At 34.6% G+C, this 17,890-nt stretch overlaps 1 protein-coding gene across 2 annotated transcripts in view; it reads left to right on the plus strand.

Annotated features, from left to right (window-relative positions):
* LOC136040132 (serine-threonine kinase receptor-associated protein-like) overlaps positions 1-17,890 on the plus strand; it is a 56,440-nt gene that overhangs the window by 21,181 nt on the left and 17,369 nt on the right. The window contains exons 1-4 of one of the 2 annotated variants that reach the window (XM_065724243.1): positions 416-493; positions 1,041-1,191; positions 6,932-7,071; positions 15,347-15,500. In XM_065724243.1, coding sequence (XP_065580315.1) covers positions 431-493; positions 1,041-1,191; positions 6,932-7,071; positions 15,347-15,500 — 508 coding nt within the window. In that variant the 5' untranslated portion in view covers positions 416-430. Of the gene's footprint in view, positions 1-415; positions 494-1,040; positions 1,192-6,931; positions 7,072-15,346; positions 15,501-17,890 lie in introns of those variants that run through there. The other variant, XM_065724244.1, reaches the window with a different exon arrangement.

Genomic DNA, 17,890 nt, shown 5'->3' on the forward strand with positions numbered 1-17,890 from the left:
ATATTGTAAATTTTCCGTTTATTTTTCTTGTTTTATTTTAGTGTATATTTTACCACCCATTTAGAAAAGAGGGTTGCATATTTTACCACCCACATCTTGAGGTATGCGCTAAACTTAGTTGTTGTTTGTTTGTTTGAATAATTTTTTTCTCTCTCTCTTTGGGAAGTTTATCCCTAGATTGTCATTGTTAATCTCCTTTGAAAGAGCTTTGCAAGAAGAAAGAAATTTAAAGGAATAGAGAAGCTAGGAATATGAAGAATAAAGTAGAAATGTAAAGAAATAGGGAAACTGGAAATATACAGAAAATACTATATTGTAAAGAAACATACTGGAAATATAGAACAACTAGAAATATAAAGAAAGAGAATAAAGAAGAAAGAAAAAGAAACGTGTTTATGAACATACCTTAATAATTTGCATCTAAATTTTAATGATTTGTTCATCCCTACTGATAATTCATGCACCCACAGGCCAGTTTGAAACACCAAGCTTGGTAAGGTTGGTAAGGTAAGGTAAGCTCTCCTTAATATTTGTAGACCATTTATTTCCTGCTATCCCAACACATTAGCAATGTTCTTGAGCATTTGAAACCCTAAGCATGAAACTGTGAATAGTAATAATTTTTTTTGCCATAAATGCCGTAAGTTTGACTTAGCTCTTGCTTAATACCTCACTCAAACCCCCTCCCCCCCCCCGATTCGGCCTTGGCTGACCCTAATACTTAAAAAAAATTAATATTTTTTTCAAACTCATAATTTTTTCAATAAATCTAATGGATAAGAAATGTGATTCTGAGTTCTAAAATCTAAAATGTGACTTCGACAACGACACTAAAAAAAGAAGATTGTGGATTTGGATTGTTGATTTTGCCTAGTCCTGAGTTGACTTTGTAAACTTAGTTGTTTCACATGTTGTAATTCAACAATCTTGTTTTAAGATTCTTGTTTGTCAGTGGAAAACCCCTATAATGTAAGGCAATTAAAAACCTATGTATTGTATTTTTTTAATTTGCGTTTGTTTTCTATAGCTTTAACTTACAGATCATTTGCTGGCTGTCGGCAATTCATTTTGGTAAAAATACCATGCTCCGCCAAACTCCTTTAACTTGTAGTGGCCACACGAGACCTGTTGTGGACTTAGCATTCAGCAAAGTTAGAAATAATGAATATTTTCTGATTTCTGCCTGCAAAGGTAAGCCTAAGTCTTAATATCAGGTTATCATATCATTTATCAGGTTATCAGATTATCATTTTTGAGGAAGACAGGCGATGTGTTTTGGTCGAAATAAGAGGTATAAAACTGAACAAAATGGACAATATCTTGTGACTGCTTATCGTTACCACACAAGCAATTCCGGGTCCTCAAATCGATTTTGTGATGTGTTGACCCACTAAAACACTTTATGAAGAAGTTACCCATTCTACCAGGAGGGGGGGATACCTTTTTTTCTTTTCTTTTTTTTGGAGTATGAAATTTGACTAAAACTGATACTTTGGTTTCTCAAGGCGAGTGAATAATAATTTGACCTCGAAACTGAGATCTGGATGAAACTTGGTGGAAAGAATAAGCAGAAGTCCAAGATAGGTGACTGACATAACCGGACCGGATCCGCTCTCTTTGGTTGAGTTGGGGGGGGGGAGTGATACGGAAAAATTAGAATAAATGAGGTATTTGTAACTTACCTTTCTGTTCAACAACAGCGTTTCTGTACCAACAGTTTCTGTTCAGTACTTCGTTCACTATTGTAATAACGATATCTGTGAAGTTATGGATGTGAAGAAGAACTTTCAGCCATTCTTGATAGATAGAAAGATGGATTTATTCAACAACTCAATAATGAACTTAAAACAACAAAAGCACATAAAATATGAAATACCCCGCCGCATTACTCTAAGCCCAGGAATACAAGGAGAGAAAGAATTTATCCAAACGATATTCAGGGAATCAAAATGAAGGAAATGATTTCCAGGCGATGCGGGAACTGTTTCAAAGTTCAAAGTTTCAAGGCGTTAGCAAAAAAAAAAAAAAACGACATAAATGAATCTTCTTAAAAAGTTCCGTTCCCCTAACTTGTATGTTATCATAGAGGGACTACTTGTAGTGGGAGGCACAATTTAAGAGATAAATAGGGTAACAATAATGAGGGGGAGGGAACGGTCATCATAACTGTTTGATTAAATTTTAGATATGTAGATTTATATTTAGACCAATTTAAGATTCTTGATACCATTTTCTGAAAAAAAAAACGAAAATTAAATCGGTATTAGGAACTAATACTTAATAAATAATCAAGTTATTTATTCATCAATATAGAACATTTTGCTTTTGCTCTTGGGAATATATTTGAAAGGCTCTAAAAAAAAATTAAGCTATCTTTTTCTGTTTTTTTAACGTAAAAAGTGTATATAAAAAGGAATACACTTGGTACCAGTATTACAGGGCTTGTAATATTTTGGACATAGAAAAAGTCTAGTTTTCCTTTTCTCTTGAAATTCTACTTTAAGAAACGTTGGTCTATTATCAGTTAAGCCATGTCTGTTCAAAATGATGACTAGCTTGAATAATCACGACAATCAAATTAGCAATAATTGGTTTTGGCTCTTCTCAAGAGTCTGTTCTTGTAATATAAAGTATTAATCAATTCTACAAGGTGTGGTAGAAAAGTAATGAGACTGGCGATGCTATAAGTAATCTGGCACCAGCACGTGTATCAGGACTCGTCCATAGCTCTGTTCGAGTTTGTACTCCATCCGTCTTCTACGTGATTTGTAAGGGTGTGATTAGTGAAGTTGTGCGTCATGGGATATCTCAATAGCAACCAAAACTCTAAAAAACACAATTTTAACATCAATAGATACATCAAAAGAATTGGCTTTCTATATGGATTCCGAATATACAAATTGTTAAGTTTCAAAAACTACAAACCTGGAAAAATTTGCCTAATTTTTTAAAAAGTGAGGTAATATCCCCAAAAAGTCAGGCAATCTTAATGAAAATCCCCCATAAGATTCAGCTTATTAGAGAACCCTACTGTATAGGTTTCAAGCTCTCATCTTCAAAAATGTGAAATTTTGTATCTTTTGCCTGAAGAAAAATCACGGAAGTGTTTTGTTTTGTGTGTTTGCTCCAGGGGTAATAGTATCGAACCAATGGTCTTAGAATATTAGGAGAAGGCTCATTGAAACTAAAATTAAAATTCTAGTGCCCTTTTGAAGTAACCAAAATGATTTTCCCTCATTTGTAACTTTAGAAACCATTCAAAAGGATGTAACAGACATGCTTAAGACCATAACAGTTGAACTTTCTGTGCTGCTGCAAAGAGTGAGAAAAACGTCTTCAGCGGTTTAGTAGTTTTCTTCGAAGAAAACTACTTTGAAGGTGACAACGTTAGTGTGTGAATTTAATAAAAACTTTATTAAGAAAAAATCAGGCTCATTGCTTTTCTACCGCACCTTGTATGCAATTGAAAATTCCTACGAGCCAGTGAGATTATTGCATTAGAGAGATTGCATTTGCAGATTATTGCATTGGGGTGGTTGCATTTTAAGATTATTGCATTGGAGAGATTGCTTTTGCGGATTATTGCACTGGAGAGGTTGTATTTGCAGATTATTGCATTGGAGAGCGGTTGCATTTGCAGATTGTTGCATTTGAGAGGTTGGTTTTGCGGATTATTGCACTGTAGAGGTTGCACTTACAGATTACTGCATTGGAGAGAGGTTGTATTTGCAGATTATTGCACTAACCTTCTAACGCCTTCTAAATCACATTTTTAGTTCTTAAACTTAGAAATGCCTTTTATAACTTCAGGGTTTTTAACAATTCTCATTTAAAAATTTTTGTTTTTAGTATCAGAGGAAGTTTTGCCTATAGTAAAGTTATAAATTTCTCCACTGGTGCAAGAACAACACAAGTTGCAACAGCTTTAGTTTACTAATAATGCAAATTTTAACTTAATCTTCTTTTCTGAAACCTCCCCTCCCTAGGGAAAATATAATGATACAGGTTGTACTCGAAAAAGAATTTTAGATAACTTCGAAAATTCCCTATTTTCAAAATCCCTATTTTGAACTGTTTTACTTTCGAAAAGAATTTTAGATAAAGAAATCAAATATAATTTATAGATTCATAGATTTGAAACTAATCTTAGCTGTATTGATTTGTGACTGCCGAAGCTCAAACTTCGTACAAAATATAAAGGTACTAGTTTTCAAGCAGAAAATCTCACAAGAAATCATGCAATTAACCAATGATAAAATTCTATCAATTAAAAAAAAAATTCTAAAAAAAAGGTTTTCCCCCAAGAAAAATAGAAGCATATTAGGACCTAAAACGGGTAGAAAAAAGTCACATATTAATTAGAAATGATAATAAAACACATAATAAAATAACATGTTAAAGTACATAATAATATCTTTATTTTTAATAAAATACATAATAATAAAAACAGAAATAGTCACATAATAATTAAAGCTTAAAACGAGTTGAAATTTTCTATTAATGAATAAGTAAAACAAAAAATGAGCAATATGTTAAAATGGAAAATTCACATCATGCATTAAGACTATATATTGCCATGGATCACTTGACGAATCTTGAAACGGCGATACATTGAAATGAAGTAAGATTAAAAAAAAAAAAAAAAAAAAAAAAAAAAAAAAAAAAAAAAAAAAAAAAAAAAAAAAAAAAAGACTATAAATTAGGCCTATCGTCTCCATAAACAATCTAAAGGTCAGAGTGTGATTTGTGCTTTACTGAAAAAATCGGAAACTCCCAGGAATTAGAATCAGTATACTAACCAATGTTGCCAATGTAATACAGTTTTCCGATTTTCACACAATCTAGAGGTGTAATAACACAACCGTGTTTAAGGCAGTATTATGTGATGGTCTAACATGATTGATTTTTAGTGATTTTAAAAAGCAGCTCGAGTTGTGCCAATGAAACTTTTAGGCATAGATTTAGAGTTTGGATTATCCCACGAAAAGAATTTTTCAAGTCCCTATGTCTACAACTTCCCCATTTTTGAGGCTTTGAATATTTCCTGGAAGTCTGAATTTTGGCAACATAAAATTCACCTTCAAGTTTGATTCGAATCTACTTTTTTTTTTACTTAAGGTTTTAAAATACAATTTTACTGATTTGCGTTGGATTCAGATTTTAAGCCAAATTAGGATTTGTAACTCAAATCTTGAATACGTTTTACAAATTTTATAAATCTTGTAAATCATGAGTTAGTAAACGCACGAGTTTCAAAATACTTTCAAAAAAAAAAAAATAAAAAATAATTCGTCAAAATTTTTAAGATTCGTATTTTGTTTATTTTGTAGACATGGCTTTGATTTCATGGGCTTTGGTGTGTTGAGAAGTTTCACCTCTGTCACTCAAAATTTGTTGAATTCATCAAATTTCGTCAATCTCTGGAGGGGGTATCTTTGGATACCCCCAATTGGATACCAGGGGGTATCTTTGGGGGTAATCTTTGGAGGTTGGGAGTATATGTTTCAAAATATCTACTCTTGAATGCGCTATAAGTCAACATTTATTTGTGTTGCCAATGAAACACATTTCATCAAAAAATATATAAAATCAAATATTAGCTCGTTTATTGGTTTATCAGTTCAGTATGTTGCTTCAACAGACAGACTGTTTCAATAATTACCGACGTTTGTTTAAAAGTTTTATTTTGGCATCAATTATCTGTATCATCTATATCTATCAATTACCTATATACAAACTATACCCATTGTTTACAACATTCCCAACGTTTATTTGAAAGTTTTATTTAGGCATCAACTTTGATATGTTTGTGTAAAAAAGAAACCAAAAGAATAGTTGTGGTAAATAGAATGTTATAATTCTAAGTAGTATTTCCGTCTTTCCTGTAACTTTTATCATTATTGCGATTTTGTTGTCGTTTCTAATGTGAATCTAACTGCTCCCTGGGAAAAACCATTCGCGACTGAAATATCCAATGGCTTTTGAGCAGTGGTTCAGATCCGATCTGGGGTTATGCCCCACCTGGTAATTTTTTAATTCCTGATCCCTTATCTAATGTTAAAATTTTTTATTCGAGATTTTACGTGTTATCTGCAGGATGGTTAAAAGGCCATTAACTTGGTATCTTTTTTGGGTTGTCCTTGAGGCATATTTTATGCTAATGAAAAGTATTGTCTGAATACAACACCTTTTATACAATGTATGATATCATTGCAAAACTATCATATGTTTTCTCATTCTTTAAATGCATATGAATTGCGACATCCTTCGCGTGAATTTTTTTTTTCAGAATCAAGGCTCTAAAGTAGTCAGCTTAAGGGTGCACGTCCTTCCCATGACCAATAAAATATTGCCATGCCCCACTAATGGGGCCTGCGCCCCACTTTGGGAATTACGGCTCTAGAGGATGCTCATTCAAATAAAAACGTAAATAACACTTTGGTCTTTGGAGGACTGGGGGGTAGCTCTTCTTTTATTTTGTGGTAATTTTGTTCGTTTTAAGCTCGGCTTGATTATTTAATTTAGTTTCTGTTCGTTTTAGTATTCTTCTATTCATCCATAGCAGCATCAGTTGTTTTTATGTTTGATGTGGTTATTTATTTTAATATGTATACATTTTGTATTTCATTTTTTTAATTCATGGTAATATCTGCATGTTTTAATTTTAATTTAACTTTACATTATTCGGAAAAACTTTTTTTTACTCTTTTATATATTAATTCTTTTAATTGGCAAAGTTTTATAATTGATTTATTAGTGAAATATCTTTTTAAGTTCTTCAGTTTCTTTTAAGAACTGGAATCTTGTATTATTCTTCAATTTTTGGGCAACATTCGGACAATTAGTCAAATTATTCTGTCAGCTATAGCTCTGTACAGAAAGAGTTTTTCTGCCTTATAACACAGAATAAGTCACAGTTTTGTTATTATAGATGGCAAACCTATGCTAAGGCAAGGACACACAGGTGACTGGATTGGGACCTATGAAGGTCACAAAGGTGCTGTTTGGGGAGTCTCTTTGAATGCAGATGCCACAAGAGCTGCCACTGGAGCTGCCGACTTCTGTGCAAAGGTAATTAAAATTAGTACTGGTAACAACTCATTGCAGCACCGAATCGTCTGAAGCCAATACCACCACGCACGCTTCTCCATCATCCTACTTTAGTCAAAGCCTCACTCTAAATCCCCACTTATAAAGTTCCAATTTCCTTTAAGTCCTTCCTTAGCATTCTCTCCTATCCCAATCAGGAACGATCTGCTTCCGCAAAGGTGACTCATCTTTTATTTCCGTGTTAAAGTTGAACCTGAAGTTTTTGCCCCATTTAATTATGGGAACAATCACTATTCTTAAACAAGCACACTTGATTCTCTCGAAGGAAGAAAGGTCGCAATTAGGGAATCAAAAGCGCGCTTTACATTGCGTCCTCGCTGGGCTAGTTGAGAATCAGGGGCATCAACCTATACATTTGCAGGTGCTGGTAAAAGCATTTGATAAGCTACAGCATTGAAACTGGAATTGGTATTCTCTCTAAACTATAATGCTAGTTGTATCTTTGCTGATAATGTAATGTGGCCTATCCAACGTATGGAGGAGGAAGACTTAGAATCTATCTTGTTTTGGTACCTAAGCATTGGGTGCCAATTCACCAATATGTAGAGCGACAAGATGTATTTTTTATAGTGTAGGTAGGGGGACCATAATTTTGTTTTGTTTTTTCGTTTTTTTTTTCCAATGAAAATACGAAAAGGATGTTTTTCCAATGAAATTTTTTTTAAAGTTAGTTTTTAATGAAAATATAGAAAAAAGTATGCCAAAATCTAAAAGGGCAAATATTCTTGCAATAAATTGCCCCCCTACTCCAAGTTTGTCCCAGTTTTGTTGTTATGGTGATTCTCATTGGAATCTGCATGGCTTACTTGAAGAAACTTGCAGATATTTGGAAGACAGGAGATTGTTGGTAGATGGGAGACATTTGGACTCTTCTAAGGTGGTTGTCTTAGGGTAGAACTCTTCAAATAAGCGTTTGGGTATATTTGTACCCTCGGTGAATTTTCCCTAATAAATCTTCTCTAGCTACGGTGTCTTTCACCAGGCATCCGGTAAAACTGGGGGAGAACTGGTCATTATTAAGGCAACAAATATTTCAGTGCTTCTAGTTCAAGGGCTACATTTCATAGCGTAATGTATCCCACACCAAAGAGTATGGGTTTAATAATGATTTTAAAATTTTTTGGCTTATCTGGATCTTGGATAAAGAGTCATCCTTTAGAAAAGCTTAAAAAATTTTGCGTTATTTGTACTGTTAATTTTGAAAATATTAGATGTCTCCTTATTTGAAGTATGGTGAAGACTTTTATAGGTATTGAATTTAAAAGGTTTAAACATTCTGATATCAAGAATCTTGTCTCAGAGAAAAAAATCGATAATATTTCTGTCTCTTTTCAACCTTAGACGTGTTCTTTTCCCTCCCTCCCACGCTAAAATGGAACTAAAAACATAAGATGTTATTTTTTTATATTAATGTTTGTTTCTTTTAAGTATTTGGAGCAAAGGGAGGGATGGGGACTTTAAGCCAAATTTTTATGTTCTTTTTGCTGCATGTTCGCGAAAAAAGTCGATCAAACAAGTGGCTAAAGCAGCCATGAAATTTAGGGATGGAGAAGGATAATTTGGGTATAAATGCAGTGTATTTGGGTATGTATTATGATGCAGTGTTTGGAGCATAAATTAGTAAAATTATAAAGATAATTTTTTTTATTATAAAGAATATTAATAAGCATTTTTATCATAAAATATATCGTATAATGTAACAAAAATAAAAGTAGCTTATAATTTACTATAAATATGTATTATGCATTATCAAATATTCAAATATACCTCCGTCTCATGGCCCTTCAGCCAGGAATTGCAATGGCGGATGCGGGCCAAACATCCTGTGCTTTCGCACACCTTTCCTGTTTACCTTTTCCAGATTTCTTTAGGTACCCATTTAAAGCTGGGTCGACTCTGGCTAAGCTTACAGAGTCATGCCACTGACTCCCGTATCAAACCAAATAATTGGGTACACTTGGATTCAAACCCTCGCCCTCTCAGACAAAGGATCCTAAATCCAGCGCACCAAATTAACAGCAAAAACTCATTATAGTGGGAAAAAATGAGAAATTTTATTTTGTTTTGTAAAGTAGTTTTCTTTTATCTAGAGGACTAGAGTTGTGTCTGACAAAGGAGCCTGCTAAGGGGGATCCAGCTTTCTAAGCCCCCTGCCCTCCCGTGGCCAAGGCTGGTGGTCTCTGCTTATTTATGGATTTATAATAGTTTTTAATCGTTATGAACCGTAACGTTTAATCATCCATGTATTAAGAAAAGTACAAGGGAACCGAACTTTGCAAGGCTAAGGGTATTATATGTTTTTAGGGAATTTTGAGATATCCTTTAAAATTCCATTAAATGTATTAATTACTATTATATTTCTGCCCTAAGTCTGATATATTTTTGATTATATATCTGCTTTTACACTTCTGTTTTAAGGAGATATATAAGAGTTTTACAAAGACACTATTTCGATTTTAATCAGAGATTTCATTGTATTAATTTTTTCCTAATGTTTTCACACTAGGTCGTCGGCAGGATGAATAATTCTGTATTTTTTAAAATTATTTTTATTATTGTAACAAAAAAAATCCGATCTTTAGGGTAGTAGAGGATGCTAGTTGGGACATTAGCGGTATAGCAGTTTGGGGGGGGGGGTCACAATACCTTTTCCTATGAAAAATGATGCTGTGAATGAATCAGTCTTATCTGCATAAAATACTCTTTATGCTATCATTTTTCAGTTTTTTAGGTTGAGACTAATATTAACCAGTTTTAGGGTGGGACGACACTTAAGGGAAGTTGAAAATTTTCGATAAACTAAAACATGAACAGATATCCGACTCAGAAAGGAGCGAGTAAGACCAAAATATGCCAGAAAATTTTTTTGTACCAAAAAATATCCAAATATACCGAATTGTATCAGGACCTATCGCGGTACAATCGTACCGTGTTGGCAACGCTGGTTAGCATACTGATTGTTCGCGTCTCAGTATTTTTTGATTTTTCAAATGTAATTATCAGTTTTCTAGTGGCAACAGAACTGCAGAGCTCGATATTAGTCCCTAAAAGTCCCTTCCAAGTCCCTTTTTATGCAGAATGTCCCTTAACTCCCCCGAAAGTCCCTATTTAGGAGCATGATATATTTAAAAACCGAAGCATGATATATTTAAAAAACCCCTTTATATAGTATAGGCTTTCCACAAATCCGGTTGTACTGGTCTCTTGGTTACGCGGTCGCAGTTCAGAAAGAAGTTACAAAACAGTTGGAACTTTGTCCGTCAACTGTTGTGAACATAGGAAGGTTATAACGGCACAACGTGGGCTTATATTGTGGGTGGGATAAATGGGTGACATTGTAGTTCTGTTCAAAGATTAAAAACAAAAACATTTTAGCATAATGAGCGAGGTACTGAGGAGGGGGTGACCCCCTCATACGTAATAATTTATATGCCTTTTAAGTTTTAATGTTGCTCCTTACTTTCAGTTGAAAAAATCTTGTTTCTTTTATATAGTTTCTGATCATTTTTAATTAATACCGGGAAATCCAGCTCCCCCTCTCATGGAAAATTCCCTTTGAAACTCAACTATGGAAAGATCTTCCCAATAGCTAAAACTATAGGTAAGCATTGCGCCAAGTTAGATCTTTCGCCCATGCTGAAGAAAATGGTTATCTCAAAGTTTTGATCGGACAATTTTGGGTAAAAAAGGGGGTAGGAGGGGGGCTAGCTGCCCTTAAATATTTTTGGTCACTTAAAAAGGGCACTAGAACTTCTGATTTCTGATCACATGAGCCCTATCCCGATCTTCTAGGATCGCTGGTTCGATACGATCACCCCTGAAAAAAAAGAGAAAACACGCATGTGTGATCTTGCTTCGGGCAAAAAAAAAATTAAAAGTAGTGGCAACAGAACTGCAGAGCTCGATATTAGTCCCTATAAGTCCCTTCCAAGTCCCTTTTTATGCAGAATGTCCCTTAACTCCCCCGAAAGTCCCTATTTAGGAGCATGATATATTTAAAAACCGAAGCATGATATATTTAAAAAACCCCTTTATATAGTATAGGCTTTCCACAAATCCGGTTGTACTGGTCTCTTGGTTACGCGGTCGCAGTTCAGAAAGAAGTTACAAAACAGTTGGAACTTTGTCCGTCGCTAAAGTGTCTATTAACTGTTGCGAACATAGGAAGGTTATAACGGCACAACGTGGGCTTATATTGTGGGTTGGATAAACGGGTGACATTGTAGTTCTGTTCAAAGATTAAAAAAAAAAAACATTTTAGCATAATGAGCGAGGTACTGAGGAGGGGGTGACCCCCTCATAAGTAATAATTTATGCCTTTTAAGTTTTAATGTTGCTCCTTACTTTCAGTTGAAAAAATCTTGTTTCTTTTATATAGTTTCTGATCATTTTTTTTAATTAATGCCGGGAAATCCAGCTCCCCCTCTCATGGAAAATTCCCTTTGAAACTCAACTATGGAAAGATCTTCCCAATAGCTAAAACTATAGGTAAGCATTGCGCCAAGTTAGATCTTTCGCCCATGCTGAAGAAAATGGTTATCTCAAAGTTTTGATCGGACAATTTTGGGTAAAAAAGGGGGTAGGAGGGGGGCTAGCTGCCCTTAATTATTTTTGGTCACTTAAAAAGGGCACTAGAACTTCTGATTTCTGATCACATGAGCCCTATCCCGATCTTCTAGGATCGCTGGTTCGATACGATCACCCCTGAAAAAAAAAAGAGAAAACACGCATGTGTGATCTTGCTTCGGGCAAAAAAAAAATTAAAAGTTCCGTTTTTTTGTATATAGGAGCTTGAAACCTGTATTGTAGGGTTCTCTGATATTCTGAATCTCATGCAGCGATTTTCATTAAAATCACTCCATTTCTTAGGGGTGTTTCTCCCCCTTCAACAAAAATTAGGCAAATTTTCTCAGGCTTATAATTTTTGATGGGTAACATTAAACTTCATGTCTTTTATATATCTTAAATAAGCATCAAAATTCGATTCTTTTGATGTATCTATTATTATCAAGACTAGTTTCTTGTAGTTTCGGTTACTATTGAGCTGCCTCGCATCTTAATTATAGTTCGTTACCATCAACTGTTTGAAAGAGAGGAGCATAGACCTATAAGGTGGGTGGCATGGATTGTTCATATTTTGGTAACATTCAAGGATAGATAATTTCCTATAGCCTCATAAATGAACCATACTAATATGACTTTTGACTTGTATTCCAATGGTACAAATTATATATTATCTCCCTGAGGTTAGTTAATGCTCTAATAGCAGGTTGAGTGAGAAGAATGCCATGAGTAGAATATTCAGATGGCAAAAATCTTAATGTTTTTCCAGCTTTGTTTGAACCTACTTGTCTTTCAGGTCTTCCAAGTGTATTTAGGAAAGACAATGGGCAATATAAATTTTGACGCTCCTGATTAACTAACGAAGACAGGAGCGGCAGAAAGATATACAATAGGTGGCAGATTGTTGATGATGAGTTTTTTTTACTGCAAAAGGAATAACCGTAGCTACCACAAAGGCTTTTGCACCTGGAATCAGTATGCTTCATCGGACGAGCACAAGAAACAGGTTGCGATCCATTTCAATCCGTTACAGTTATGATTGTTTGGATGTGATAGGCAACAGTTCTAATGGGAAGAGCCATTATATAGCAATGGAAATAAAACTCTTGAGATGTTTTGTGACAAAAATTCTGCATACAAAGTAGAAATCATATGAGTGCTAAGGTTCTTGCAAGCTTCTATATCGGCAGCTTCATGTGACGAAATCGTTGATGTCTTTGAAGCCATATTCCCTGGTAAGCTACCGCCTGGGATGTTGATTAGTGAGAAGAAGGTTATGTAAATGATGCACCTCATCCACACCGTAAACAGAATCTTATGAAGGACATAGGTGAAGCTTACTTTGTTCTTGAATACAACAAAACAACAAAGAGCGAAGAAAAAAAGAGCTACAGATTAGAGTGTACTTTTGGTCCTCTTTAAGATATCAAGCTATGAGCCGCCATCTGGTGGCGTATATAGAATAGTAGATGCGTGTATTGTGTATTATATTGTGTATAATACACAATACATACGCCATCTGGTGGTGTATAAGAAGAAAAAGCCTTCAAAAGAGCGTGCTGATATTGTAACGCGTAACATCCATGTGTGTACACTGCATTCATGAATGGGCTCCAGAAATTCGGTGAGGAATCATTTGACTTTGTTGTCATCTTGAGACATTTTTTACTTAGCTAGCCTGCATGATGTCAGGATTTTTTAGAATGCCGGAAAAAGAAGGCGTCGCAAAAACTAGCTTCATTCAGCACGTCCCAACACGGTGGCTGACGTTAGGTCCTGCTGATCGCTAAGCTGTTGATTGGTGGCTGGTACTCTTGGAGTATTTTTTTGCGTTACGTGCCATCGAATAAACGGAAATTCTCTTGAGAAATCCCTGTAGGAGTAAGTGTTGACGGTATTAGAATTGAGTGATTATTGCTGCAAGCCGAGAACTCAGCAAAATCAACATCATCACACGTCGGTCATTACTGGTATCAAATCTTCCCAATGATGGATTCTTTTGGTGGGCAAAAGTGTATGCTTTTGTTGAAGCTTGTAAAAGCCGTGTTGACACTACCTCACGGCAGTGCCAACGTAGAGAGAGGCTTTTTGCTCTCAATAAGACTTCTTCCATCGGACAGAGCCTCCACGTCATAAAGAGTCCTGAATGTGAAACTGTGTGTGATTGACGAATTGAAAATATATAGAGGCAAGCCCGAAACGTTTCCTATTCTCAAAAGAATTTTTGACTTTAGCTAGGTCGGCCTGCTCAAAATGCCAAGACTATGTGGAGAGCAAGGCAAAAGAACAAGCTGCTGAACGAAACATTGTAGACCAATAGAAGGAATGGGAGCCGAACCTAGTTGACATCTCTCGCAAAAAAAGAGCCAGATAGACTTGAGGAGTAATTGCAAGGAAATTGGGCCTCTGAAAAACAAATACGAGCTATTTTTGATGTGCTTTTGATAGGCCACTGATCGGTTACAGAGAGCGGTGGCTTCAAATGGTTTCGTGTACATCGCCTTGGTCAATTTCCTACTAGAGGGTGCCATGAAAACGTGAGAAGCCGAAGAAAACGAAACAGAGGAAAAAGAGCGGGCTGAAAAGGACATGTAAAAGAGGAAGTTGGACCTGATAAGCAAGCTCACTAATCTCTCAAAGAAGAAGCGAATGAATTATCTCGTAAACTGAAGTCTTATGGATTGTTTTTACTTGTTAATAGTCTTAAAATTGCTTTTCTAATACGATGATTCTTAGGATGACCTGGCCACCGTTTCTGACTCATGAGCAGAGTAATCTTTTGACCATGAATGGCAACCAAAATCTCTTCCCACTTTGGTCTCTTTTTTCGCCCATAAAAGTCCCTTTTTCAATGAGCAGGAATCACTCCGAGCCCTGGAATTGTTATCAGCAAAGAAAACGACAAATTTTGCAAAACCGAAAAACGGAGAACTAAGGCAAAAAACAAAAATCAAGCTGATCAGTTAATGATTAATCAAATCTTAAGCAAATTATTAAATAAAATTATTATTTAATAATTTCATTATTTAATATTTAATAATTTTTATTATATTATTATATGTATTATTATTTAAACTTAATCAAAGCTGATTAGTTTAGTCCTTTACTGCTTTATTTAATTCATTTAAAGCTACAAAAAGTATTGATCTATAGCGGAGACTAAGACTCCTAAAGTTTGGCGTATAAATAGTAGGACATATATCTAAAACATATAAAAAAATGCGTCTAAAACAATTTTTTTAATAAATATTTTAAATTTATCACAATAATAGCGGAGAAAAAACAAAAAAAAATATTCAATACAAAGAAATGCTGGGCAGGAGAGGCTTGGGAGTCCATCTCAAAGTGAGTGCACAAAAATAAATATGCCGTCAAACATACAATATATTTTAATGTTTAATCATCAGTGGTCAATGAACAATCTTTCTTTCTTCATTCTTTCTTCAATTTTCTTCTTTCTCCTCTTTCATTTAATTTAAGATTAATAAAGTTATTAATTTTAGTTTTCCTTCTTAAATTTCACCTTGGATATACGCGATAAATTATTTAGAGCTTTGATATTCAGCTTATATTTGTTTTAAATTCAGATCCAAGAACTTACAAAAAGAATTTGGTATCCTCCAGAATGCCAACTAGTCGAAAACCAGTTGATAGTAGAAGTAATATTTTATAGGTTTGGAACGCATCAACAGGGGAGGAGTTGCAGACGTTCAATCATCCTCATATCGTCAAAACTGTTAGCTTCTCACCGGAAGGAACTGAATTGGCAACTGGAGGAGTTGACAAAGTTATTCGTGTCTTTGATCTCAACAAGACTGATGCAACTCGTAAGTAATTTTATCATTTTTTTTTTTTTTTCATAACAGAATGGAACTATTTCAATTTCATTTATTTTGTTTAATTTTAGTTTCATTTTCTTCAATGTATATTATTTATTTTGAATTTCATTTTCATTCATTAATTGCCTAATTTGTTTTATCTCTTCATTTATTTTATTGCCTCAAAGCTCCCATGCTAATCAAAAAAAAAAAAAAAAAAAAAAAATACCGGCGTTTTCCATGCAACATTTGGGATATTTTTTTTCACACTATATCTGCATCATAGAAAGGGAGATAGGGGTTGGAGTATCCTACCTGAGATTGAACCAAAAGACCCATCTTCTCAGAAAAAGTGTAATACCAATTTTGATATTTTGAACACCACCTCCCCCCAGGGCCACTCTTTACCTTCCATCCCTCTAAGGCATTGATTTACAAGTGGACACAGCATAATGGTCCACTAAAATCTTATAAAGTAACCTTTCTTTCCAAAACTATGTATTGAAATATTTGTGTTGACATATATGTGTCATGATTGAAAAATATTAGATTAAAAAAATATATTAATATAAGATGTTAAAATATTGTGTCAAAAATTATTTGTGTTGATCCCTCTTGCCCTCCCTTATATCTTGGACCTCCAACGGTGTTTCAGTATGTTTTTCAACGGTTTTCATGCAGTTCTAAGCCAATAGTCCTAGAACCATGGGATTAAATGTCACCATCTTTTAACATGTAAGAACTTAAGTTGTCTTGACGCATTATATTCCCCCTTCGGGAAGATTGAAGATGTTGACATAAACATCTACGTATTCAGTGATTCCGAAATCCCTTCCTCACCTTAATAAACCCTCCCCCTCCCTCTATTCTCTGAGCTGTGTGCACCCCTTAATGCAAACAGTAATTGTTCTCTTAATTGTAAAAGACGTAGCACAAGAAATTGTAGCTTTTTCTGGTGAATACGTTAATAAATCCATGTTAGTCATGCATGTCCAAATAATTGTATTTTTGTCTTTTGTCGCAACATAGTATATGTACCTTTGAGTTGAAAATAAATTATTTCAATTCGCAAAGCCTCTTTTTTCTGTCTTCCCATATTTACAGTTTCTACTTTGATCGTTTTCCCATAAATCATAAATAAGTGGTTTTTATGATTTCACCTTTGCCAAATGTGGGGCGTCTTTGTTGCCATTTTACACCTTCGTGGTGACTATTTAGTAGATACAGTCAACGGGTTAAGGAATGCAGTCTTTAAGTACCGTCTTGAGTACCGTTAAAGGTACTAAATAGAGTTTGTCCTGGAAAAGAATTTTACATGGTATAGCAAGTAAATGGTATTTTACACCTTCGTGGTGACTATTTAGTAGATACAGTCAACGGGTTAAGGAATGCAGTCTTTAAGTACCGTCTTGAGTACCGTTAAAGGTACTAAATAGAGTTTGTCCTGGAAAAGAATTTTACATGGTATAGCAAGTAAATGGTATTTTACACCTTCGTGGTGACTATTTAGTAGATACAGTCAACGGGTTAAGGAATGCAGTCTTTAAGTACCGTCTTTAGTACCGTTAAAGGTACTAAATAGAGTTTGTCCTGGAAAAGAATTTTACATGGTATAGCAAGTAAATGGTATTTTACACCTTCGTGGTGACTATTTAGTAGATACAGTCAACGGGTTAAGGAATGCAGTCTTTAAGTACCGTCTTGAGTACCGTTAAAGGTACTAAATAGAGTTTGTCCTGGAAAAGAATTTTACATGGTATAGCAAGTAAATGGTATTTTACACCTTCGTGGTGACTATTTAGTAGATACAGTCAACGGGTTAAGGAATGCAGTCTTTAAGTACCGTCTTTAGTACCGTTAAAGGTACTAAATAGAGTTTGTCCTGGAAAAGAATTTTACATGGTATAGCAAGTAAATGGTATTTATTCACGTAGTTCAACTTCGCTCAGTGTTCAACTCCATAGCAATTAAGGAAAAAAACGGGAAAGTGGTTGTAAGAATGGAAAGGAATGTGACGGGGAGGAAGGATGGACGGGAATGATGGTCTAAGGAAGACCATCCTTAGTAAACAGTCAAGTCGCTGCAGTTGCTCTTATATTGACTATCATCAAGTCATATACACGTAGCTCTAATTTTTTGAATTAGCAAAGAATTATTGCAATTAAGGAGAAATTCAAGTGTCTTTTGAGAATATTGCGAGTATTAAATTCAGTAGCATTGTCATTTAAAGCAATGGAAAACATAATGGAAGTGTTTTTTGTTCCTCAAGCTACACATGTAACTTTACTAAATATCTGGATTATATTATATATTGACAAAAAAAAAAAAAATCATTGTAAATAAGTAGCGATATGGTATTTGTATTATTCTCTCTAAATGAATGGCGTTCTGATATTTGC

Source organism: Artemia franciscana, chromosome 20, assembly GCF_032884065.1.
Source record: "Artemia franciscana chromosome 20, ASM3288406v1, whole genome shotgun sequence".
NCBI lineage: Eukaryota > Metazoa > Arthropoda > Branchiopoda > Anostraca > Artemiidae > Artemia > Artemia franciscana.